This window comes from Lupinus angustifolius, chromosome LG20 (assembly GCF_001865875.1).
Source record: "Lupinus angustifolius cultivar Tanjil chromosome LG20, LupAngTanjil_v1.0, whole genome shotgun sequence".
NCBI lineage: Eukaryota > Viridiplantae > Streptophyta > Magnoliopsida > Fabales > Fabaceae > Lupinus > Lupinus angustifolius.
The window spans coordinates 3,450,848-3,476,914 of record NC_032028.1 but is presented as its reverse complement, the minus strand read 5'-3'; the positions used below and the strand labels follow the sequence as shown (position 1 = coordinate 3,476,914).

The following is a 26,067-nucleotide window of genomic DNA, read 5'->3' as shown; positions in this document are numbered from 1 at the left end:
TAAATGAATAATAAAAAATCATTAGGAGAAAGATTCAAGTTCGTTGAAGTCATGTCACAAACCCAAAATTTAAATCCGAGGCAGCAAGATCTGAAAGTTCGGTTAAAATACATATGAATACTAGACGGGGAGAAACTTTATACTGACAATTCAGAAATATTAATCTCGCAGCATTTCTTGCCAAACTCTTGGGATCCACATCATGTTGAAAGAAGTTCAGCTATGTATAAATTTCAAAGGACATAAATGATATCATCCATATAAAAGGTGTTCCTGTGGATCTACAGACTACAAGACATTGAAATTAGGTTTTGCATTATTGTGGTAAAACACCATTTCAGCTACACAGCATTACACCGCATAAGAGAACATGATATTGAAGTAGACAAATGATGACATATATCAAGGAAAAAGGAAATGTTTATTGAAAATCTGCAGCTTAGACTACCCACACAAACATCTAAGGATAATGTAGTTCGAAAAGGTTTCCAATCCAAGGTGTGCAACCAAGGCATATATATTGTTGCTCCAAAAAATTTCATGTACAACAGAATGGACGAAAAGGGCAGCAAGAGGAGTTTCCTGTTATGGAAAATAAACGTACTGCAGGAGAGTTTGGAGAGAGGATAGTATATCTAGACAATAAGACTGCACATAATTTCAAACCATCTACTTCAATATCAATAAGACTGCACATCCATCCCAATTTATTGGGATGGATCTAAGGCATTTTTTAGATCAAGAAAATTCTATCCCAAGAAAATACAGACTTCTGTAGAGCTTTTCTGTGCTTGGGAGTCATTTCCTGTAATTAGAATAATGGAGCCTAACCCCACCCCAAAAGCCTATTATCATAAATGGCTCTTGGCTCATTCTTTTACCTGAGCATGAAGTTTACACAGACTTCTGCATGTGGCCCATACTTGTGATTGGGTTGGCTTTGATATCATCTTACAAATAGTGTGGCTAGACCTAACTCATCCTAAACACAAGCTCGAGGGGGCGAGGGATGTTAAAGCCTTATAAGGACTATACTTGGTGCTGTATCAAACCTTTAGCAGCAATAGTGGAAGTCCAGGTCAAATACCACCAAAAGCAGGACTTAGATTCAATACTTGCTACCAAATAACAAAACATAGCTCTAGCAAGGCTTGGCCATCATTCACCCTTACCATGTGGATTGTCCAAATTATTATAAGTGGCTCGTAACTCATATTGTTGACCGAGGTGGGACTTCAATACTTTAATACTAGTATTAACAATAGTAACAATCATTTCATCTACTTATCTACTTATACAATAAATGTAGTGATCTTAGTATATTGTTTCTTTGGAAACATAGATAATAATTGCTTTGGAGATAGGCAAAACCTATCATTGACTTGGTTTTTTTTTTTTTACAGAAAAGAAAATTTGTTCTCTAAATCTCTGTTTTCATATACAAAAGCAGAGAGGATAGTATATCTAGACAACAACTAAACAAAATGGAGTCGAAGACACTAGGGTGCAAATTGGAGTTGCCTTAGTCATCCTCGACCCATGACAAATACATGGCTTCAGTTCAAAAATCCAGGAATGTACATTTGTGGCGATGAAAGAGCTCATTGAGCATGGAGAGCCTGCCCTCCCATGTCTCCAATGCATATATAAATGGTCAGTGGGGTTAGTTTGGCACGGTTGTAACATGGGGTGAAAAAATCATGAACAAGTTTTCAATACAATTTAACGAATAAAAATAAGAGTGTGTGTATTCCATTTTTGTACCTCATACCAAAGTACCATGAGGTACAAAAATAAGATGGGGTCTGTATTGCATTACTTACCAGAAATGAACTTTCTTCAAAGCAGAATTCAGCTTAAGAACTTTGTTCTCTAAAAATAAATAAAATAGGGAATTGACATACCACAAGTTCAACATAAGAAAAAGTTTCTGAACTGAATTACTCACTAAGATGAATTTCCTTGAAGAACAGGCAAACACCTCCAATAGAAATGCCTCCAGAATGACCAACCATGACCATGAGTAAGATGCAACAGAATTTCATTAGGATATGCATATAGGCAAAACTAAGAAAATAGACATTACCAAAAACTACTACAGATATCCAATGGAAATAAATGCTCAAGCATAATTCAAAACATGAAATATCTATATGCCAGACTCGAGTGATGACTAGAAGGAAGCCGAGAAGAAATTGGAAAAACAGCATTGATAACTCTGCGACATGTACTGAATTATTTCAATGGCGGGGGCAATATTTGGACTAGTCAGACCTGCATCTCTCTAATCTTGGATAAGGATGCAGGTCCAAAAAGATCGTGGAGATTCATCCTAGTATATTCCCATTCAAACCCAGTAGCTACTCTATAGGCATTGATAATAAATTTAATGGAAAACATAATTTTTCAGCCTTGTGAAATTAATCTCCCAATAAACAAACCAAGGTACCTTCTCTTGGGGTCCCTTTTAAGCATCTAAGCACACAAGAGATGTCTCAAACCAGTGATAGGCCTCCTGAATGAGAAATTAAATTAGAATCTCCATAATCCATGGAAGTTATATGAAATGGCAAAGTATGAGCTGGAAGTAATAATGATAATTAAGAAGAAGAAGAATGTAATGTATGTAAATATTATTAACCAAACACGATGCAAAAATTATTGTTAAATTGGTAGAAGCAGATTATAAGAGAGAAAAAGAGAAGAATAAACCAGACTATCATGTGTAAAGAATCACAGTAGCACAAGTATATAACTATAAGACGTAAAAATTATCATAATAAATTTCTCCACGGATTTAATTGCAAAATCAACTTGCTAAGTACAAATACAGCTATAATAAGGGAAACTAACAAATTAAAGTACGTAAAGGCCACAAAAGATTGGGAAACTGCGACTGGCTAGTTGTCTTACAATAGAAACAATACATTGATTGAAAGAACCGCCAGTAAAGTGTGCTTGACCAAACCTGACCCTTTTCACTTCAAGGGGCCAACTACCCAGATTACACGCCTTGGACTAAGGAGAGAAGATGACAACATCAAATGATTAGAACCTCGTGATGAACTGGATCAATATGTACAAATATCAGTAAACATCATCTTGGATGTCAAAATTAGTGGGCATTATTCACTTGCCAGTGATGAATGGGTGGTTCAGTGCTTGTGAGACTGTCAACCTCTTGTCTGGATCCAAGACAAAAATCTTCTCCAGAAGATCCTTGAAATTGGCTAACATTTTTGGATCCTCCCCAGGGGAACCACTGATGATTGTTCCAATATCTTTTGGCTTTATGTTGAGAATCATCCGCTTTATGGTCTGAGAAATAATAATTGAGAACATCATTCAGACTGTTCAACAAATATACATACATTCTAACATTGACAAATATACCATCATCCTAACATTCTAACATTGACAAAAAACAATATAACGTCTAGCTCACCTTTTGTGTTACAGGATCCTCCTCTGTAGCCAGAAAATTCAAGTCATGGTCAAAATGTTGTTCAATAAACGCACCCTGCAAGTAAAATAATTTATAAATAGATGTTATTTCACTCACACCACAAACTCAATTGAAGGTTTAGATCTGATAGAAGGATTTACTTAGGATCAAAAGTCAAAACACCCTAAAAGGAAGGAGGACAAAAACATGCCTATATCAAACAGTAAATGAAAGCAACACTCTTAATATAAGATTTTAAAAACCATAGATGTTCCACCTTGCGTAGCATTTTCTTCGGAAAAGGACCCTTCAATTCCATGTGAAGCCGTAACATGTCATTGTTTGTAAGCCCTGGAAAAAGAACTTTCCCTGTATAAATTTCATACAAACAACAGCCAACAGACCAGATATCCAATGGGTGATCATACAGCAAGCCAAGTACTGCATTTAAACATTCAAAAGCACAAGAATTAGAAACCATAAGGAATTAAACAAAAAACGACGTTGGGAATGATGAAATCATGAGTACAATGAATTGGACTTACTTATTTCCGGGGCACGATAAAAGCGACTCACAAGATATGGTGTAACTTCATTCTTACCAGCAAACATGGCATTACCAAAGTCACAAAGCTTCAACACATTTTTAGCCTTGTTCACCTGCTCAAAAAGGAAATTACAAAAAAAATGACAGAAAAAAACTATATATTACTTCTTGATGAGAAACAGATAAAAGAAATTATCACATAAAGGGAGAATGGGCATACCAACATATTATCTGGCTTTATATCACAATGGATAACACCACAGTTCCGGAGATGCTTCAGTGCAATAAATAGTTGTTTTGCATATGCTCTCACAGCGCTTAGCCTAAGGCCAATATTGCGACCAAACTTCTTTAAAACCTCACGAAGATTCATATTAAGAGATTCAAAAACTAAACAAAGGTGATTCCTGTACTTAAAACTTGAAAGGAAACGAACACAATGACGCTTATCGTCCGGATCTGCACCTACTAATTTCTTCAATATGGTTGACTCATCCATACCAGCCTTGTACCTGTGACAACAACAACAATCAAGTATTTATCCCACTAGGTGTGAAAGATCAGAGATATAACAGGGATCGAGACTCGAGAGAGACACTACCCAAAGGCAAAAGGTCTAATGACTATACAAAGGAAACATTGACCACTCACATGGTGTCATTATTGCGAATAATTTTTATAGCTACTTCTTCTGGTTCTCCATTACCAGTTTTAAGATTCTTTGCCTGAACAACTGTTGAAAAGACACCCTTCCCATGTGCAGCGGTGATTTCATACCGGCCATCAAGTATTTCACCAAAACGATAGCCTGCAAAATTGCACAATATCAATCAACGATGTCACATTTCAAAAAACATACACAACTAATTTAACAACATTACCAGAATATATTAATTTAACAATCACTGCCACATAAAAGAAGTTACATAAGAAACAAATAATGATTGGAAAAGCTAGAAACAATCAAATGAACTACTTACTGTAATAGCCCTCTGCATCGTCCCAATTGTCATGGAGTCCAACCTTCTCAATCAGTAAACTATCTCCTTTCCCCTGAAAAGGAAGGAAAACTTCAAGAAAGCAAACAGGAAAAAGAATACTGAAATAACACAACAACTCATGTGAAGCATAAAAAAAATTGCTCAATTTACTCTGGCAGCACATAACTGAATAAGTTTGGACCAATAGGAAAAATCACCTAATACGCACTAGGCAAGTAAGCTTTGAATGGATAGAGAATGATTCCGTGAAAATACCAAAGCAAACCAACAAAGTACACAGCAAGAAGGGGGGAAATGGGGAAAAGAATGCAGGCAACAAGCTTCCTAAAATACTATCAAAGAAGTATAAGAATTATCTATAATCAGAATTATTCAGATGTGATATCATAACTCACTACAAAGTCACAACTTATCCAATTTCATGGACACAAATCACTGAGTGCCATTCAAAATACAAAACTTGTAAGTTAACCAAACACTTACAGATTTCCGAACTCCAGTTGGTGTCTCACCAAATATATCATCACAAAATTTGTCATCTGATCTCTCGCTCTGCAAGTGTAATAAATAAGCTTTGACATACAATAAATATTAATATCAAAAGGTACAACTAATTAGTAACATTCTATAAAATAATTTAAGGCCAAACCTTTGGAGTGCCCTCTCCCAGACCCCGAGCACCATATATTTTTTCAGAAGCAACTTTCGAATTTTCAGGAGATTTCCCAACAGCAAATGATGTTTCTGAATCATCAGCGTCATTCTTACCATCAAGTGCTTCAGTAATGTCCATAGGTTCCGTATCTAATACGAATAGTTCATTGCAAAGTTAGCAAAGAAGTCCAAATAAGGAGACAATAAGGGGGAGTAGAACAATGTTAAGTACCAATAACACATGTGATTACAGCAAACCTCCAAGTCTTCTTGATTTCAGAATTCAGTGACATGATAATCTTGTATATTATTATAGAATTATGGACTAATGGATCTTTAATGGGGTATATCAGGTCTGACCCTAAATATCACATATTCCACAGACTTGTATGCTTAATTTCAATGGGAAACCAGAGAAACATGTAACTAAAACGGTACAAGTTAAGAAAATTTATTTTTGAAGAGAAACCAAAATAAAAGAGAAAAAAGATAATATAAAAGACAACTTAAAGGCTCAAATATGAAGCCTCATTAGGTCCAGCTCAATTTAAAATATACAAATAGACAGCTTAACCAAACTTTTACACTTCAGTATTACACAGAAACATATAATCAATGGAGGTACAGATAATCTTTAACTAGAGCTAAAATATTACTTGTTTTGGGACCAATGACAGTGCCTCTTCCAACATGAAGAGTAGGGGACATAACATGGCTCCTAACATAGAATCACATTTTAGGTCTCAATAGATGGGAGGGAGGGTCTTAAATATCCACACATGCAGCTCCATAGAAATTATGTTACATGTTATGCTTTAGATTTTTCAATCTATATCTTATATAACAAAAAAGGGCATTTTTTTTTTACATGTGATCTAAAATACGGATTGATCACTTGAAAATCAAAATTGTGACGAGTGGATTATGGATAAGGACAATCTACTATGCAGCAAGATCAAATACAGGAATCAATTTTAACTAATAATCGAAGATAATTTTAATTATTAGTAGTTATTATCGTACTATCACTATGACCTACACAGATATGTTGGGATAATACCTTTCCCTTCATTTTCAATCCCTTGTTCAACTTGCTGATGCTGCTTCCTGTATTTCTCCATTATGGCTTCTCTTCTCCTCCTACTCTCCTCTTTAATTTTGTTGAGATCTTCTTCTTGTTCAGGTAATTGGAATGCATCCTCATCTATGTCATCTTCAATCTCACCTCTGCAAGCAATATATATATATATATATAATCAAATTATAACAAAGAGTATGTCAGTACTACTTTTGGTTTAAACTCATACCAGTAAGAAAACTTACAGATAAAGAATTACCTTTCTAGTTTTTTGCACTCATCCTCTTCCATGGTCCTTCCCGTAGATTTAAAAGCCTCTACAGGATCGGAATTTCTTTTTCTCTCCTGATGGTATTCAGTTTCTTCATATCTTGAATGTTTTCTATATCTATCTCGATTGTCATTACCATCCTCATGATGCAGATCCTTACCCTTACCATTGGCATTGTCTCTACTCCTGTGCCTATATCTATCATATTGCCTCTCTCGCTCCCTAATATTATACCATTCCCGATTTATATCACCTCTTTCACTCTCCCACTCTCTTTCTCTCTCACCACCCCGTCTTCTATCTGCACTCCTATCTCTTTCATTTCCCCTTGTCCTGTCCCTCCCATACACTGCCTCCCAGCTCCTTTCTATGTCCTTTTCTCCTCTCCTATCCCTAGCCTTCTCCCTTTCCCTGATCTGAACTTCTTCCACATCCCTTCTACCCCTCTCCTTGCTCCTTCCACGCTCTTTCTCTGTTCGACGCAGCCAATCAACCTCCCTATTCCTGCTTCTTTCCGCTCTTTTATTTTCCCTGCCTAAATCTCTATCCACACCCATGTCCCTACTTCTATCCCTATCCCGGGCTTCCCGACTGTGATATTTAGTGATGTATTCCCTTCTATCATCTACCACCAAATCTATACTGTGATGACGATGCTCCTTTCGGCATGGCTTCATTCTTTCTTCATCATAGTCAGTCTTATCTCTGTTGATATAATCGTGGGTCCCTTGTTCCCCAGAGTGCCTTCTCTTAGAATGAGCATGTTCATCTACTATACTTTGAGATCGCGACCTTTCCCTATTATGACCAATTGATCTTGATCGACTTCTGTATCTATCATGAGGAGAATTTCCAGCCATTTTATACTTCTCTTCTCCACTTTCTGAGGACGAATTCCAGCGGTTATTGACTTTTCCCCCATTAGCCCCAATTGCTTCATCATAGTAGTTATCTTTTAGTTTCTCATTTCCTTTAAGACTTCCAAGTTCCCTGTTCTGCCAGTTATCCCCTTTGGAAGATTTAGGATCCAAATACCCATTGCCTGCACCATCTGATCTAGATCTGGCATCCTTCCCATCTTGAGGCCCAGTGGTTGAACGATTAGGAGAACCATTATCTTCATGACTAATAACATTATCACTGTCAATGTCTTCACTTCTAGTTTTTGAATTTTTAGTCAAAAGTCCCTGCCCGATACAGAAGAAATTGAGTGCAAATATTGAACACTACAATAATGTGGTAATGCTAGATAAACAAAAAAATGCATTTAATTCTGTCCACATGCAAAATAAAATTAGAATAAAAAACACATAACCAGCTCTTACAAATTAACTGTAAGCCACCAGTCTTCACTGATACGCCTAGGGAGACTTCTTTTGCAATTCATTCATGTTCGTGTAGTGCAAGCAGGTTCTTACATATCTATGACACTGACAGGGAACTCTACCAAGCACTCACGAATAAAAAACTGATTATACAAATCCAGAATACATAATCAAAGTGCTCTGTTTGGTCACCGAGATAAAGTCAGATGCATTGAAACACCTACTACTATAACATTAGATTTCAAAGATATATAAACTCTGGTCTTGGATTAAAAAATAACAAAAGCAAAAACCTAATTGAAATAGATTAAAATGGCATCTGCTTTCTCAGCAACCAAACAGATTTCACATGTAGCACTATCCGCTAAAATAAATATATAAAAAATAGATAAAATCGAAAGAGATATACCAGATTTTTCTTATCAGATCGAGAATCTCGATCTCCAATCACCTCGATTTCACCAGGTTCGGCCTCAGATTCCGAGTGCTTTCTTGTAACATCGTCATCCTCTTCAAGAATCTCTCCCTCCTCTACATCATCATTAGTGAGACGGTTATATCGATCGGGAATTGGAGACGGAACAACGACATATGTTTCGACATCGTTTTCAATTTTTTCATCGCGTTTTTTGCTGTGATGGTGACGATGTGAGTGGTGACGGTGCTTGTGGCGTTTGGAGGATTTGTCGACGTTATCGGGAGAAGACGATCGGTGATGATTGCGACGTGAATCATGAGCCATGATTGGATACAGTATTAGGGTTAGGGTTTTTAGGATTTTGTTGAATGAAATGAATAAGATTCTCTACTACGGAAGAAGAAGAACAGAGTCACGCTCGCACGTTACGTATTGGATCAGATTCAGAAAACATCAACTACAACTAAACGTAGTCCGCAGAAATTGGGAAAATTATTTCAATTTATATAAAAGGGAGAAAAACTTCTTCAAGTCCATGTCGTTTTAGAGGTCTGACCGGCCCAGAATCAGATCGAAGCATGGGCCGGACCATGTGTCCACAAAAATTTGAATCTAGTTGCAAATTCGGGTCATTAATATATTTAAACAAGTTTTTTTTTCTGGCATATTTAGCCCGAACAAGGATCGTCTGTTCTAATTCTCCTCTCACCTATTAAAAATTGGCATATGAGTAAATATATTTTTTAAACAAAATGATATATTTTTATATTAATTGTTCAAAGTTGATTGGATCAGAATAGAATTTAAGGACAGGGTGTGGGACATAGGATCTCCGTCCTATTTAGCTCACCCAAATTATAAGCTTTGTCATCACTTGCTTTTATACAAATCATATAATAAGATAAGTAAAAAACTAGAATATTGGGATCCACTTACTAACTTATTTAAATTATTGGATTTCCCTATTGAATGTTAGGATATATAGTAAGACTCCACCCTCAACCTCCTACACTCTACCATCAACCTCCTACACTCTACCATCAACCTCCTATACTTTACCATCAACCACCTTTATAACTCCCATTTTTTGTTGATGGTGAGACTCGAACCCACAACCTTCTGCACTTCATTCCTTACAACCACCATCTTCACCATCAGACCATCTTATGACTCCCAATTTGGATTGCAATTACCTAAAGCAACCCTGCAAAACTGAAGCATCTCTTTCTTATTCTCAAAGGATGTGTAAAAGATTGTTTCAATAGGTTAAGAAAAGATCCCAAATACATAATTTTCGGTCAATGACTCGGTAGCTCAAATTTATAAAGCAATTTCAAAACAAATATCGCGAATTCTTTGCTAACCTATGTGCTGTATATGTTGTCAAATCACTGTATTGAAATGGATCCTCGCAATTAACTTGTCTTATTGATGGGAGTAATCTAAAAGTAAGTCACATACTCTATCTCTGCTGAAGAATCGAAAGAAGTGATGTGGCATGAATAAGAGCTAAGAAGAGAATATACCATTACAAGTGTATCTCAAAATTCGAAGTTATAAGGTAGGATCTGTATAGATGAATTGATTCTATTAACAAACATAACCTGGGATTATTCTTCTAGTAATATAATTCTCCAATCCGACCGAGAAGTTATAATAAAATGATGAAATGCTACTTCCTGTGATAAATATTTTATATTTATGTTGATTATGATTGGCTAAAAGATAAGCTTACCATGTCCTTATTTATTTTTTCTATCTTCATAATAATATACTTCAGATGATATAGGTTAGTTTAATACAAGCTTAAAACAATAATTACATATTTTAAATCAATAATTTGCTTGAAATGATTACTACCAATATATTTAAAATTAAATAGGTTTTCCAAATTTCCCTCTAGTATCATGCCAAAACATACATGCTATTTTTAGGTAGCAAAAACAAAGACCACGGCTCATTTCCTCCTGTTGTCTTTTACTCTTCTATAACCTCTTCTTGTATAGCAACGTGACTGAATAGTGAATATTATAATAGGATTTGATAGCATATTAGAATGTGTTCAAATTTTGGGATACTTTTACATACATGTTTTCTTTATTTCTTCCTCCTCATTTTATCTTCATGAAATTTTCTCGTTTTTTTTAAATCATCCTCCCAAATACTTCGTTCTCAGTCTGCCCCTCTGCTAGACATAGTGCCAGTTAAAGAGAAAGTTTGAACATATATCCTATTTGACACTACCAAGACATTAATTAAGTGGTATAAAACATTGTTAAATCCCTCAAAATATCAAAATATCAAATGTCCATTTCTTGAAAATGATACTTATTAAAATTGACAACCATATGCTCCAAATTTGACACGAACTTGTGGAAAACGCGACCCACTTGGCTTTGCTGTATGTGGTGAGGATAGCAAATTACACATTGGTTTTACATTGTAAAGAAAATGAAATTTGAGCCTCGGGTGTGTATGATTTCAAAAAACACTTTTTCACTCTTTCAAACAAGTATATATAAGAAAGGCAAAATAATCAATGCAACTACAAACTTCATATGCCTTGAGTATCTATTTTAGTATATAAAATAAAATCAGTAATCTCCCTAAGGGTCACAATCATTAAGAAACTAAAATAATTACATCTTACAAAGTACAACAAAAATTTGGAAGCATGTATATTAAGGGTGGAGCCACATCACTGCCTTCTAATAAACAGACTCAGTTTCTTCTTATTATTTCTTCTTTGTTTGATTTTTCTTTATAAAAAATATAATAAATCACCAGTCCAGTACAATATTTCTAGAAAGGTACAGTTCATCAATGTATTCAATAACTGGAAGTGAGGCATCAATGTACCTTCTCATCTTTTTCTGAGCTGACTGATCTGAAATAACATTTATGATAAGAGTTCAGATCAATGTAAGAAAAACTGTTACAATATATATTGGAGCTAAAGAAGGAAAAAATATATTTTTAGTTAAGGCTAACTGATACTAATAAATATGTTCTTCGTAATTGATAAAAGTGACAGTAATCAATTTTGTATGAAAACATAAAGAATTAAATAAAAGAGTCAAAGCAAAATGACACCAAGAATGAATTGGAACAGGTAAGCTGCTAAAATATATAGAAGATTGAAATATAAATTCAAAGGTTGGCATTTAAATGTTAGAGTCCAATAGATGGCCATAAATTACAACATGCAATTTAATTTTCAATTTATCTTCATATTTAGACAGATTATAGAAAGAGTAAATGCATGATTCGATAAACTTTACAAAAAAGTCAACCACTGAAATTAATAAGATGATGCAAATTACCAGTTTCATTGAGCTTCGCCACGAGTTGGTCTCTCGTTGGAAGTGTATACATCCCGGCATATACAGCTGTTCGAACTGCCCATGTGTGATATGGTGCACAAGATTGTGCATAAGCTGTTGAAGCTACATCCTTTAGGGAAGTGTCCCTGTAAATGCCATATCATAAATTAGATTCACCAGCATCAGCCTGACGCATAAACTAACTAAAATTGTGATGAGAGTAATGATAGTATTTTAAGGCATTGCTGCACTAAATCGAAACTTGACAGATAGGAGGAAAGTAGTACTCTCTTGCTATTTGTATATTTTGTGTTTCACATGGATAATTCAGCATCTTATTTGAGTTTTTATACCGAAAAAATTGTTTCACAAAACACATGACAAGATGCCAATAAAAAGAGGACTCCCTACTCAGATGCCAAAAATTGCTCAAATATAGCTTTGATGAGACCAAGGCCTTGCCGAACTCTACGCAGATTACGCGAATAGCTTCCAGAAGTTTTCACTGTGTCATTAGCAACATCAAGGTCCAGTATGTCCAGTAGAGTGTCACATGTCTTTGATGCTTCCACAAGTGTATGTAGCTGACCATATCAATACATATCATTAGAACAAAGAATTGAAAATTGAAGAATGAGAGAGCCTAAGTAAATTGAAAAATGTAGAAGTAAAACAAACATGACCCCAACTGTTTATTTTTTTTCTCTTACTTCACAGTTCACACCAGTTCAATAATTCAAAAAAGACAATAACAAATTTAATATAACTTCACTAAAATGTATGATATCTCGAATTACACATGCTGGTCTGATAAACTGCCAGATTATAGAGTTAGAGACTCCAGCATCTGACTTTTACTATATATTTCCATCAAAATCAAGGGATAATTACCACATTTGACATCAAATTTAGCCTACCCTACTCTATTGACTACTGCATACATAATCAAAATTAAGTTGTATTCCCAAGGCAAAAGATAGCAAAATAAAACAAGTCAGTGCTCCAGCATGAACATGAATTTCCACTAAGAAATAAAATTGACAATAACAGCATTCAAACAAGAGATCATTTTCAAAAAGGTTCTCGCTAACTATTGTCAAAATGGCATTGCTTAATGAATCAAAATATTCAAAGTTTTTTATTAGAAATCGCAATCTCAACATATAAAAAATCCCCTCATACCACACACATATATATATACACATATATAATATTATTCAACCTAGTTTTACTTTTATCACGTGGATCAAATAGAAAGGAAGAAAAAAATCGAAACTTCGCAATCGTAATTTTTTTTGTTGCCCTAATGCCATATAAACTACGAAATTAAATTTCACACCAAATATTACATCTTTATGTTGGAACATTGAAGTTTGAAAAATAGAAAATAAAAAAAAAGTACCTTGGCAACGTATTCCAATTCAGCGAATTTAAAAGCTAGACCAAGAGAATTGAAGAGAACAGAGATAAAAGAACAAGCGTGGCAGAACGTGTCCAACGGAAGCTCTTTTTCTTCCGTTCTCCTTTCCTTTAACCATTTCGCAAGCTCCTCGAATACCTCTGCTATGGCGGAAAGAGGCTGTTGTTTCAAAACAAAGTCTTTCCCGAAATCCTCGCTATTCACCATCGTTTCAAATTGTCTCAAAAACAAACAAATTTCAATTTTTTTAAAAACTGGGTATTGTTTAAATGTCAAAAAGGTTGTGTCTTTGGAATCTTGGAATGTTCGTTGATAATTGAAATGGGAACGTGTGTTTGAAAAGGTGGGTGGGTTTGGGGTGCTGGGAAACGTTAAGGTTTATTTGTTTGGGTTAGGATTTTTAGGAAAGTTCCGAAGAATGCGGTGTGCCAATGGTTCAAAACTCAAAGTCAATCCCAACGAGAGAGATTGAAACGTGAACCGCTTGTAACTTCATGGAGATTTATCGTTTGAGGTTCGCGCCATTTAACGACTGGGCAAGAAAACCAGAATTTGTAATTGGGCCTAATCAAGCACCCCCAATTACTCTCTATCTTAAAAACACAGTGTAACAAAACCCTTATATCCCCCCTCCAAACACAATCACTCACTCACACGACACATATCCAACTCATTTAAACTATGAGTGATTGTAGTGAAGAACTTGTAAAAAATTAAGATCTTTACTAAATTTACAGATCAAAATTTAAACATAAATAAAATGACGTTTTAATGATAAAAGCATCATTTTACCCTTTAATGATTTTTTTTATCATTTGTATACTCAACTTTTTTATTTTATTTGTTTTATAAACCAAATGTAAATTATCCTATTTACAATAAAACTTTGGTTTAGGCAACTCACACAAAAAAAATACATTAAGCAATACATAGATATAAATAGCCAGTTAATTAATAGTGAAATAAAATTGATTGACTATAGCATACAATATATTTTTTATTTAGAAATGTTTATTTGGATGAGCAATAAAACAATAGTTAATGAAATAAAAAATATATTTTTTGGAACCAAAATCAATTAATGATGTTATAGATGAAATGATGTAAAAACATAGATCACAAGGTTCTGACATTTTATTTCATGTCAAGCATCATATAAATTCATCCAAACAAGAATATTAATATATAGGTGACAACAATATAAAAGAATGTCTATATTATGGTAGTCCAAAGATGCATGTTTATCCACCTCAAGTTTTAAAATGTTAATTTATCGAAACAATATATAAGATATTTTAATTTATCAGCTAAGATGGATGATGTTCAAATTTATGCATGATGACTATAAGATATTAAATATTGATTTGTCTAGTTAAGATAACATAAACAAAGAGTCACACAAAAAATTATGTAATGCTAGTCCATTAGCTTTCCAATGAAACATGTTCATGAATTGAAGCTATTATTTAATATTCCACAAATAAAATTGTCACTTACATGATAAAAATAACAAAATCACAAGGTGAGATGAAAAACATAACAAAACAAATAAACAATCACATTAGAGTCACATAGAGAAAGAGTGTATACCCGTTTTTACAACTTGGAAATTAGGACTATAAAAATGTGATGAATATTTATAGAAGATTAAAGAGAATATGTTAGAAAATCATAGTGAATTTAAAAATTATTTTCATTCAAATTTCAAGATACAAAAATATTTAATATTATCAATATCCAAAAACAAGGTACCACATTCAACCACCAATTTCTTTGTAAATAGATAAAGTTTAAAAAACTTACTCTTAAAATTAGAATAAGTTTAAAGTAAGTAGATTCTCACTCTTATTTGAGTATATGTTATACTTTGACGTTTTTTTCTTTCCTAATTACAACGGCTGTTGAAATCTTCTTCTTTTGGTGAATATTGTAAGATTGTTTGGCTATTTAAATCTTCTGTTAGATGAAAACTATGATTTGGCTAAGAAAGAATCCTCTTTGGTAGCAAGAGCTACAAAAACAAAAGGAAAAACATGTTTTCGACATTTTTATCCTTGGATTTATAAAAAGCTGTTATTTTAAAAACAAAACTAGAAACAAGAACTTCTAGTGTTCTATTTTAAAAGATGCACACAATAAATCACCAATGCCGTGTAAACGACTATGGATATGAACAGTTGACAAGGTGGAAACGTTGAACACTAGGACAATAAATAACGCAGAGGAGGTAAAAAAAAATCCATTGTCCTCTTGAGACTTGTCAATATCAAACATTACCTTCATTAAAATAAGTATAACCAAGACCCATCAAAAGAAAAGATTCGCAAGAAATAATTTGATAATTGGAAAGGAGATCTATTGTTCATCAAACTCATGCATGTGATCTAAAAGGTAGTTGGCAGCCAATTCCTCATTTTTGTTACAAGCGAAGTAAACCTCCAACACAGTTGCACGATCAAAACCCATTGCTTCAAGCTGCAGCGCGAAACAAACATCACAACTCAAGAAAATTTCAATACCAAAGGAAGTTCTCAATAATAACTATGACTTGCTTATTAACTAATAACTATCTTGTTTCTGAGGATGAGAAATGAGATAAATTTGATTAATAATAAAGGGTCTGGAAGACAAATGTATAATTCTAAAGTCATACAGTTAACTTAAACAAATTCAGATGGTCCACTAGAGCTACCTATGTTAGTTTGCAATGCATAGGTTGTGAACAAAAAGTGTAAAACTATCGTTATAGCTTATCACTGACTTTACTTCAACAAGATTTTATGATGTTTTCATCTATCAGGCTGGGACAAGAAAACAGCATCAACACTTAATGCCTAATATAGCCAAGAGGTAAAAACTTACACGTTCAATTGCCTCACGTTCTTCAGGGGTGACAGTTACTGCTTGTGGCACGCCACCAGCCAGCTGCCCCAATAAATCCCTGAAGTGTATTATAAGAGCAAAAATTAAGCCACGGACAAAAGTTGATAAACAAAAAGGGTAATGACCGACAGCCCCCTTTAAAAACCCAAACACAAATCAAGAAAAAAAAACAGCATAAGATTATTCCTTACCCTTCGCCACCTTCCATAGGTTCATTTATCAGGCGAAGAAAGTCAGCTTGATGATCTCGAATCAATGTCATAAGTTGGGGATTTTGTTTGCCAAGCTCTTGTAGCATAGGCTGCAACAAGAAAAAGATTCAGTCAAACCGAAAGAAGAGAATAAAGGATATTGAATACACTACTACAAAGGCAAAGAAGAAAACCTGCAATATTTGTGGATTAGCCTGCACCATAGCCCGCAAGGCTTGGAACTGAAACACCAATGAACAAATCAAAGAATCTAGTTAAAACATGCCTAAGAAATAAAATCAGTCCAAACGAGAGAGGGGAAAAATAAAGGAATACTTGTTGACTGTTGCGTAGAAAGTCTAAAGAGCCAGCACCAGCACCAGCAGCACCAGAACCAACATTGGGGAGACCCTGTTAAACAAAGTTAAGTACATCACCCAAAAAATACATATTATATTTACTCCAAAAAAATATAGTGCAATAGTTACCTGGGGAAAGAGGTCTAAAGGTAGTGCGTTCGGTCCACCTAAGGTAGCAGGAGATGGTTGTGCTGCTTGTGGAGCAGGAGCTGTAGGATTACCAGGTTGTGCACTCGGAGGCACTTGAGCCACAACGGGTGCTTCAGCTTGTTCAGGAATACCCTAACATTTAAAGTTATATTATAATTTGAGAGAGAGAGGAAGACAATATCATGCAAGACTCAAACCACTGATCTAAAGTATACCTCGACCAGAATAGCAGTGATGGCAAACGTTTAAAAAACTAGCAACGGAAGTATACAGCAGATAAATATCAGTAAGAAAATTAATATCTAAAATACACATACTGAATACAGATATTCAACAGCTCTCTCAGGGTTGTTATAAGCAGCTCGAAGAGCACGGACAACAGTATCGCGATCCCAGCTCCCACCACCCATAGCAAGGATTTCCTGAATGATTTCCTCCAAGTTGGTTCCAGCAACCAGATTTGACGCTGCCTGCCCATAGATATCAGACCCTTCCCTGCTTCAAAAAAGATTCTTTCAACAACAAATTTAAAAAGGACGATTTAACAAATTATTAAGATTTTTTCATAATTGAAAAAATACAAACAATACGGAAACTGTAAAATCAATATTCCAAACATCACAAGAAACAGAGTACTTACACAGCAGTGCTCGTAGGTATAGAAGCAGGAGCAGTTGAAGGAGCAGGAGCAGTAACAGGTACAGGTCTGTCAATTTGAGGTGAAGTTTAAACAAACATTTATCTTAAAAAACTCAAGAAAATGCTGTGAATAATAAATGGGTGACTCACGGTGGTACAGTTCCAGCAGGAGCTTGAGGTGCTAGTGGTGCTACTGAAACTGGGGGAGTTGAAGTAGGAGCTGCACTTATTTGTGGGGTCTGCGACAAAGGCATAATTGTTACAAATATTTCCAGACCCAATAAAGGGGGAATAGCAAAAGTGATAATAATGAAGAATAAAATTGAAGTATTCATAATATAGCAAAGTCTTCCCACCTTCACTGAAGGTGCAGTTGAAGTAGCAGATCCTTCGCCGGATGTACTCTTACTCTGTCATATTTTAAGCACATAGCTCTAACTTAGTACTAAATAAAAGAATGTAAATAGCATTAAAATAGAAAACAAAAGAATAATTTCTCATTGATTGAGAAGGTCAATATAAATAACACCACTGAAGTTAGGGTTGATATATCCCCAGACCCCGGGATCATACACACTACCTTTAGAATATAAAGCAAACAAACTAAGTCCACAAGATAGTAAATAAAAATTTCCAATAACAAGTACTTTGTGATGTCTAAATAGCTCAACATGCAACAAAAATAGTAAAGATCTACATATGCATCAAAATATCGGATTATATTTTCACAAGTTCAAAGATAATAAGAGGAAAAAAATACCTTCGATAGCATTATTACAATGAAACTATTTTCAGCAACTTTATTTTCCTCCAAGGTTGTAGCATCCTTAAGAACTTTCCCTTGATGAATAAGCATTTGCTGTGCAGCAGGATAGACATCTGCACCCTGAACAGTTTCTATATTTTTCTTCACTTCAGAAACCTGAGAAGAATACCCACCATTACAGCTAATATATCAAACCAATTATTATATTTCATAAAAAACAGAATAAGGTAGAAGTAGATAATCATATTCATATAAACACAAAACCCTAATAATTAAAAGATGAAGCGTTGACAGATCCACATAAGTAAAATTCCACATTTGGGAACTTTAGAGTATATAATATTTAGATAAGTTCTACTGTTAGAAACTTGCAACCACTAAAGAGGCAGAACATGCACATTGCTAAGATAAAGTGCGACCCCAAAATTATTAGAACGGTGATAACTCTTACAGTTCAGTGATCACTGCTTATTGATCCCAATGTCAATTGTAGCAGTACATAAATATCAGATATGCTCAATTATTAAAATTACCATGTAAGTTTTAAAAAGAAAAATAAAAACCCTAATTAGCACTCAAATTCAGGGCTATAACACACGTTGTGAACCGAAACTTCTCGCTCAATCCAATCACTAAACGCAATTAAGGACACGACAAAACTAAAGCCCAAAACTGAGAATGAAATTCGTTCAAGAAGGAGGAGCAAACCGTGTTTTCGGGCTTGACTTCAATTTCGAAGTGAGTGCCTTTCAAAGTCTTGACAAAAACCTTCATGTTTACACCGGTACGGAAACTTCGATTGCCGCCACGAACAGCGTCGTAATTGTCTCCGGCACGGCGGAACTACTCCGATCCGAGGAAAATTAATCCCTAATGATGACAGAGAGAGGAAGCGAAGCCGTGACCTAAAGCGCAATTAACCAGAAAGATGAAAATCTCGTTTTATATAAATACAGATATATCTTCAAATATTCTAGTTTATGATGGAAGTAGTTGAAAGATGATCTATACGCGCTTTTGTGAGATCGATGCACGCGCGGGTGCGATAATTGCTTCAGTGGAGACGTGTACGGTGGATTGGGAAAGTGGGTTAACGTGGGAGAATGATGGATGGGTATTTGTTTTGATAATAAAGAATATACTTTTAGAAAATATTTTATACTGCCAATTTTCTTGGGCAACAATTAATGTTTTTACCGCATTAAACGTTGTTAATCTATCGAATGACGTTGATTCAAGTATGTTTAACTCTTTAAATAAGGTCTTGGATTCGAGTCTTGTGAATGAAAAATAGATTTAGTCTCACATACCTATGAATGTCATTGCTTTTACAGGCCTCCTGTGCGAGATGATACATGTGGAAAACAAAAAAAAGTTGTTAATCCTCAAAAGTTTAATATAGATTCCTTGTCAATTTGAAGATTTATTTTTATTTAAGAGTTAATAATAATTAATTATAAATGATATAATATACACATATAATATTAAAATTATTATACTATTGATGCATTCATTAAATAATGGGAAAGGCCCAAAGGAATTAAATATAAAGAGAATTGAAAGTAATGGAAAAAGATTTCATTAGGACTTAGGGAGCTGCATAGATGATCAACGTATTTAGTTGCTTGCATGCAAGCACGCTGAATCCCAATCCATTTAGAAGTTGTTTAGCCAAGGAAAGCCATGGTGTTAGAGTTTAGAGTAGAAGAAAAACAAAGAAACGTAAAGGTAATTTGTGAATGGTAATGCATTTTCAATGAATCATAATTACAACTACCCTTTGCCTTTTATATCCTACCTATTACAAGAAGCTTCTATTACAGGCAATGATAAGTTAGCAAATAGCACAACTACCTAAACTATTCAGAAGGCATATCTAATTAATTCGTGCAGCAAAATTGAAAAAACAACTTTACTAATTATTGGAAAAGTCTCAATCAATATGATCCAAAGTGAACTTGAATATAATATTATTCATTAAACTCATTTAAAATCCTAATTATATATTCATTTTCTCAAAATTCTTTCAAAACATGTCCTAACGATTCCATAAGTAAAATAATCAAATATATACATGTTACCTTGATTGAAGCGATAGAATTCTTCATGAAGTTTTACAAATATAAAAATGATTTCATGGGAAAATATTTCTGCAAAATTACATGTTAAAATCATAATAACATCATAGTGTTGCACTTTATCCAATGTCCATGTAAAGGATTAATTTAAAGAGATTGAGGCGGGGTCCATATATGTTGTCTCACTCCTTTGTGCCACTTCATGTGGCAGAAAATATGATTGGCCAGAAAAATATTTAATAATTTCAATTTTAACTTAAATAATTTTTTTTAACCAATCAAAGGTGATGATATATGGAGTGGTATAAAAAATGAAACAACAAATGTGCTCCCATTCAGGTGAACTTTGATTAATGAACTTTAACTTATTGTTTGATTGAAGTGGATTTTGGACAAAGAATAATAATTGATGTCATTCAAAATAGGGGAAACAATAATGGGCACAAAATTCTCACTAGAATGAAAGAAGTAGGAATTAGAGGGATTGATGTTAAGATCATCATAGTTCTAATTCATCCCGATCAAAATCAAATATCAACTTTGGAGCAACCATGAGAACTTAAATTGTTCTTATTCTATCTTAGAGTTTGATTAGAAGAAAACAAAGAGTAATTTGTGAATTTTATTGCATTCTCAACCAATAATAATTACAATTACATTATACCTTTTATTTCCTACCTAATACAAGACTCTTCCATTACAGACATGATAAGTTAGCAAACTAACTTCCCAAACTACCAGAAACAAATACAACCAACTATTGGAAATCCAAGTTCAATCACTTGAAGCATAAATTATTGCTATTGTTGTTCCATCTTTTGACTTCAATAGTTAACACATGGAATAAGCTCCATATACTAGATAATCAAATACTGGAATATGAGTAGAAAGATAACTTTCTTAACTTTAAATTTCTCTTTATTGCAAAATAAGTTAAAACTATATTCATTAAAAATTTATTTGTGTCACGTATTGTTGAATTGTGATTCTAATGAAGAGAAGGATCAATCTGATCACTTACCTTAGATTTCATTAGGTTTATTTTTAGTTTTAGCATACTTTTCTTTTAGGGAATTCTTCTTCTGTTAAATTCGTTTTTCTGTTTTGGGCCTTTTGCCATCTAATATGTTGTCATAAACTTTAGTAACATATTTTTCGAAGATGAGAAGCATTAGATGCCGCTGTAAACAGGATGAACTATGTCATTACCACACCCTCACTTGGCCTTAAACACTGTAGTTGACTTGAGAGTGAAGTATGATTCTTAATCAGCATCCACGTCACTTATATAAGATCAAGCCTCGTTTGTGTGATGAATTTTGCGGAAGCCACAGGCAATAGCATCTTTAGACATACCATTTTATTTTCCAAGCCACCAAATAACATTTTCTGTTATCACAAGTAGTGCCCATAATAAAATTCGGGAAAGCATTCTTAATAACATCATAAACCACCACAAGTAACATTCATGTTCGCATAACAGGAAATCAGGAATGCTCATAAGTCATAACTCAAGTTTGAGCCAAATTGACTGCCTCCAAAAACAAAGTGTTGATCTTCCAAGACGCCATTTTTTTCTTCATTTTCTTTTCAAAAAAGTTACTGTAGAGGACACCTTTTACATTGTTGGCTAAATCCTTTAGAAGGTGTTAAACAGTTAAAGCGTAGGATGGGGATCTGTTGTCTTCAACTGTGTCCCCAATTACGTCTCTGACCAATCACAATGAAGCAAAATTGATAAAGTTATGAATATTTAATTTTTTTAACTGACATTGCATAATAAGATTAGTCTGGGATAAAGTTTGGGACAACAGATCCTTGTCCGGATGCCCATGTAATAGTTCTAGGAATATTATAAACTCTTAACTACTTGAAGACTCCTCTTATACTTTGCAATTCTTCTTGGTACTACAAAGAATATTTTTCATCCTTTTTATTATGGAATTATGTGTGACTATCCTGGAATGAATATTGTAGATCTTGTTAGGGTCCCAAATTCGCAAAGGCCAACGGAAAATATCAATTTAAACAATTTAGGGATTTAGATCCCAATTTCCCAATGGCAAATAATCGAATAGAGCTACGTAATACCCAAATAATGAAAAGAGAATAATCAAATCTGCACAGCTGATTAAAAAAAGCGAACTCTCACTTAACTTTATTATATATTAGCGTGTTGACATGCACTGTCGTGCCTGTCAACCCGCTTTCCTATCGTTTGTAATATATAGTTTGTATTTTATAAATTCAAATATAATTTTTTGCGCTAAATTTACGGTTGAATTTTTTCAATTGGTCTAATATTCAATTTTTAAATACACTTTTAAAATAAGAAGATAATAAAAATAAAATAAGAAAATAATATTATATGGTTTTTTGGTAAAAATAAAAAGATATTGAGGGTAAAATAGGAAAACACGAATTACACCATGATGGGTGGTTATTTTGTGTTTTCCCTTTATTAATAGTATAGATATAGATGTGAGTTACAAGTACCTTATCCTTCTTACTTTGATAAGGATTTGATTGAGTCTTTTCACCTATTATTAATTTTTTGTTATTAATAAGAAGTTTATTGTCGCACCATCTTTTAATTGGTTTTAGTTGTCCAAGAGTAAAATATTAATAATTTTACCAAATTTTCATCTAAAAAAACAACATAATATAGTCATAACCTATTTATATTTCAGTATAGTGATATAAAGTCTCACTATATCTCTAAAATGACTAAAAAGTTAAAAGTTTACTTTGTGTAAGTGACACTTATTGAAATGGCATTCACAAATCCAAAATAAATTAATTCTTTATCATGAAAGAGTGAGAAGATAATATTAGTAGTACTAAAAAACTATTCACTATAACAAAATTTCTTAAACCGAAAAGATTCAAGCATAAGTTTTTCAAGATCCAATTTTCTTTGGCACTCCCACCTTCTTCAAGACTGATTTTGTACATAAATTTAAAATTAAATAAGTGTATGATATGAATTTGATTGGAAATATTTTCCTGTACCATATAGTAATTTTGCTGCCCTTTTAAATGGGGCCAACCAAGTGCACAAACGGCTTATAATCCGATTAATTAAATATTAAAGCATAACAAATCCGAAATCGAAAATTTCTTACAAGTGAAAAACATCTTTCATTGTTCACATCATCGTAATTCCTACTTATAATTTTCTGTAATTCCCTTTTTTCAAGAAAAGGGAACAAAAAGTAACAAATTAAAAAATTAAAAGATTTACATGCCTAAAGAAAATAAGTTTCGTTAGACGAAAGAGTTTAAGAGATTTTTCATTTTTAAAAAATAATTTATACTGTATTCTCTATAGTTCAGGCATGGTCTCGTGCCTCCATGACTCAGAAAACTCGGCCGAGTCATAATGCAAATCAGAGTTATCAAAAAGCCCATCGAACAAAACGTACTCAGTGTTACTGTTCTCATAACCGAACCCGTTTCCCATATCAAACGAGTCATATCTCATCATATGATCCTCAAACTGCCATAACTCACCGATTCCAGACGAGTCAGATGAAACTCGAAATAACTCATCATCCTCCTTCTTCCCCTCCATCACCGACGAGTCTCCGGGAGGAGGAATCCCAAGTTCATCGTCAGAAGCCTCCAGAAGGTACCCGATATGCGGCTGATACTCGCCGGAATTTGAAGTCACGATGATCGGAGCGGGTGAATGAGACGCAGATATCTCATCCTGCAAGCTTTTCATGATAGAGTCGAGATCCTGAGTCGAAGGTATGAGATCTGCTTCGTCGAAGAGCTCAAGCAAATCGTCCTTGAATCGCTTCGACTCGGATAATTCAAGCCACGACTCGGACGATTCATCACGGACTCGTTTCTTCCCACTCGTATCCTCCATTTAGAAAGAGAGAAAACGAAACACCAAAACGGTAGCGTTTGAACACAAAGTGGAAGTTTTATTCGCTTATGTTTAAACACGTTGACACTGTGAGTTGCTTTGGGAAATAGATGAGAAAGGGTTTATATATAAGGAGACAATAAAGAGGAAGGTGTAATGATGCCGACGATGCAGGCGCGTGGGGCAGAGTACTTGACCCATCACACATTGATTTGCGTTTTTGCCCTCTTTCTTTTCACGTTTCTCAGTTCTTGGTTTTTTTCTTTTACTTTTTCTTCGGTGGCTGCCTTTTCCCCATTTTAATAATTAAATTGAATTGAATTTAAACTTGGAGTCCGTGTCAGGAGGCTGTGGTCCCCACAAGCCCAATCTATCACGGCTTTACTGCTTTTTCGTCTCGGCTCCACTCGCATTTTTGGGTGGTTAGTTTGGTTGGGATTATGAATAAGCTACGTCCCATTGGACTGAGTAAATTTTCTTCGTTATCCGATCTTGAAATTTTGTTGAATCATTTTTTATCTGAACATAGTCATAGATTCAAAATTAATTTGAACCTAAATTTTGATTGTGTTACTTTTGAACTTGAATTAAGTTATAGATTCGATTAAATACTATATATATATATATTTTTGATAAAGTCTTTCAAATTGTACTTATTATTATAAATATATAATTTAACATATAAAATGATATATGTTTACATATTTTTAATAATATATATATGATGAAAAATTAGAGAATCACTCGTACTTTTAACTACAAAATATGTTATTATTTTGTATACAGTTGAATAAAGATACATATAAACATGGTTATTGAGTGATCATGGGACGGGATGGGTCGGGTCATGCTTGTCTCATATCCGATCCTAAATATTAGTAGAGACCTATTTTTGAACTCGACCTCGACCATAGACACAACGAGACTTGACCATATTCAGATATGATTATATTGGAACATATTGAATGAGCGGGTAGATCGGGTTCTGCTCAACATAGTTGAGACTTGATTCGAAATTCATTTATATGGGATGGGAGAGTCTCTCCCTGCATTTAATTATATTTAATTGTATTGAATAATGTTAAGATAATACTAATATAAAAAAAATTGTATTGATATTGTAAGAGTTTGTTATAATGAAAAAAATTGTATAAAAACATATATAATAAGTTATATTTAGAGAAACTAATTTTTTTGGTTTATTAAGATTAACATTTTAATATAGTATCAATATTTTATTGATTGCTTATACATGTATACGTTTTCTTACAAGTTTTTTTGTTCCACCATTTGTATTGGTCATTATTAATTTATTATAAATATATATAAGTAATATTAACGTTTGGTATATGATATATTATGTATAAATTTTTATCTTTATACTGATAACGCATAAATATCACAGTCTAATATTAATTAATTATCAAATGTTGTTTTATGTTTACTTTTTCATTTTTTTTAATTTATTGACGATTTAGATAATCAGTACAAGTTTATATTCTATTTCAATTTTACTATTATTTATTCTTATCCTTTTTACCTTATATTCTTTCACTCACCTGTAGCGTAGTTTGGATGTTGCTTAAAAGAGATTATTTTAGTCATTTTTATCTATGAAGTGTTAATCTAATGACCGTATATC

At 33.8% G+C, this 26,067-nt stretch overlaps 4 protein-coding genes across 14 annotated transcripts; all 4 read right to left on the bottom strand.

Moving 5' to 3' along the window:
- LOC109335859 (serine/threonine-protein kinase prpf4B-like) lies at nucleotides 1,857-9,229 on the bottom strand. 9 transcript variants are annotated; one of them, XR_002106271.1, is made up of 15 exons: nucleotides 8,731-9,228; nucleotides 6,985-8,183; nucleotides 6,708-6,874; nucleotides 5,643-5,797; nucleotides 5,477-5,545; nucleotides 4,973-5,045; nucleotides 4,644-4,800; nucleotides 4,213-4,504; nucleotides 3,991-4,105; nucleotides 3,723-3,886; nucleotides 3,446-3,520; nucleotides 3,138-3,318; nucleotides 2,914-3,018; nucleotides 2,450-2,515; nucleotides 1,857-1,996 (listed from the first exon to the last, which is right to left on the bottom strand). XR_002106271.1 is itself a non-coding variant. In XM_019572089.1 (14 exons), the coding sequence occupies exons 1-13, from the start codon at nucleotides 9,061-9,063 to the stop codon at nucleotides 2,496-2,498; spliced, it is 3,000 nt and encodes a 999-aa protein (XP_019427634.1). In that variant the 5' UTR covers nucleotides 9,064-9,228; the 3' UTR covers nucleotides 1,857-1,996; nucleotides 2,450-2,495. The 9 variants fall into 9 exon arrangements, 7 of the variants coding, with proteins under 7 accessions (XP_019427634.1, XP_019427638.1, XP_019427639.1 ...); XR_002106270.1 differs by having other exon boundaries at nucleotides 1,857-2,515; XM_019572089.1 differs by lacking the exon at nucleotides 2,914-3,018.
- LOC109335862 (ACD11 homolog protein-like) lies at nucleotides 11,511-14,003 on the bottom strand. Its single transcript, XM_019572098.1, has 4 exons — nucleotides 13,465-14,003; nucleotides 12,474-12,646; nucleotides 12,063-12,208; nucleotides 11,511-11,626 (listed from the first exon to the last, which is right to left on the bottom strand). The coding sequence occupies exons 1-4, from the start codon at nucleotides 13,687-13,689 to the stop codon at nucleotides 11,520-11,522; spliced, it is 651 nt and encodes a 216-aa protein (XP_019427643.1). The 5' UTR covers nucleotides 13,690-14,003; the 3' UTR covers nucleotides 11,511-11,519.
- Nucleotides 15,680-19,415, bottom strand: LOC109335860 (ubiquitin receptor RAD23d-like). 3 transcript variants are annotated; one of them, XM_019572095.1, is made up of 12 exons: nucleotides 19,179-19,415; nucleotides 18,465-18,626; nucleotides 18,061-18,114; nucleotides 17,855-17,943; nucleotides 17,706-17,771; nucleotides 17,383-17,563; nucleotides 17,045-17,197; nucleotides 16,893-16,967; nucleotides 16,751-16,798; nucleotides 16,557-16,666; nucleotides 16,345-16,423; nucleotides 15,680-15,957 (listed from the first exon to the last, which is right to left on the bottom strand). In XM_019572095.1, the coding sequence occupies exons 1-12, from the start codon at nucleotides 19,242-19,244 to the stop codon at nucleotides 15,838-15,840; spliced, it is 1,203 nt and encodes a 400-aa protein (XP_019427640.1). In that variant the 5' UTR covers nucleotides 19,245-19,415; the 3' UTR covers nucleotides 15,680-15,837. The 3 variants fall into 3 exon arrangements, with proteins under 3 accessions (XP_019427640.1, XP_019427641.1, XP_019427642.1); XM_019572096.1 differs by having other exon boundaries at nucleotides 15,747-15,957; nucleotides 17,383-17,560; XM_019572097.1 differs by lacking the exon at nucleotides 18,061-18,114 and having other exon boundaries at nucleotides 15,747-15,957.
- LOC109335032 lies at nucleotides 23,851-24,530 on the bottom strand. The gene has a single exon (XM_019571069.1). It carries the CDS (start codon nucleotides 24,423-24,425, stop codon nucleotides 23,874-23,876), a length of 552 nt encoding a protein of 183 aa, XP_019426614.1. The 5' UTR covers nucleotides 24,426-24,530; the 3' UTR covers nucleotides 23,851-23,873.

Excerpts from the sequence above, each read along its gene's own strand:
- LOC109335859 (XM_019572088.1), bottom strand. The coding sequence starts at position 9,063 with ATGGCTCATGATTCACGTCGCAATCATCACCGATCGTCTTCTCCCGAT. Across the intron at positions 3,521-3,722 it reads CGAAGAAAATGCTACGCAAG|GGTGCGTTTATTGAACAACA; the intron begins GTGGAACATCTA and ends TTTTACTTGCAG. Across the intron at positions 2,516-3,137 it reads GAACCACCCATTCATCACTG|GAGGCCTATCACTGGTTTGA; the intron begins GCAAGTGAATAA and ends TTTCTCATTCAG.
- LOC109335032 (XM_019571069.1), bottom strand. The coding sequence starts at position 24,425 with ATGGAGGATACGAGTGGGAAGAAACGAGTCCGTGATGAATCGTCCGAG.
- LOC109335860 (XM_019572095.1), bottom strand. The coding sequence starts at position 19,244 with ATGAAGGTTTTTGTCAAGACTTTGAAAGGCACTCACTTCGAAATTGAA. Across the intron at positions 17,944-18,060 it reads CAACTGCACCTTCAGTGAAG|ACCCCACAAATAAGTGCAGC; the intron begins GTGGGAAGACTT and ends CCTTTGTCGCAG. Across the intron at positions 17,564-17,705 it reads ATACCTACGAGCACTGCTGT|CAGGGAAGGGTCTGATATCT; the intron begins GTAAGTACTCTG and ends TCTTTTTTGAAG.
- LOC109335862 (XM_019572098.1), bottom strand. The coding sequence starts at position 13,689 with ATGGTGAATAGCGAGGATTTCGGGAAAGACTTTGTTTTGAAACAACAG. Across the intron at positions 12,647-13,464 it reads AATTGGAATACGTTGCCAAG|CTACATACACTTGTGGAAGC; the intron begins GTACTTTTTTTT and ends TGATATGGTCAG. Across the intron at positions 12,209-12,473 it reads GAGCAATTTTTGGCATCTGA|GGACACTTCCCTAAAGGATG; the intron begins GTAGGGAGTCCT and ends TGGCATTTACAG.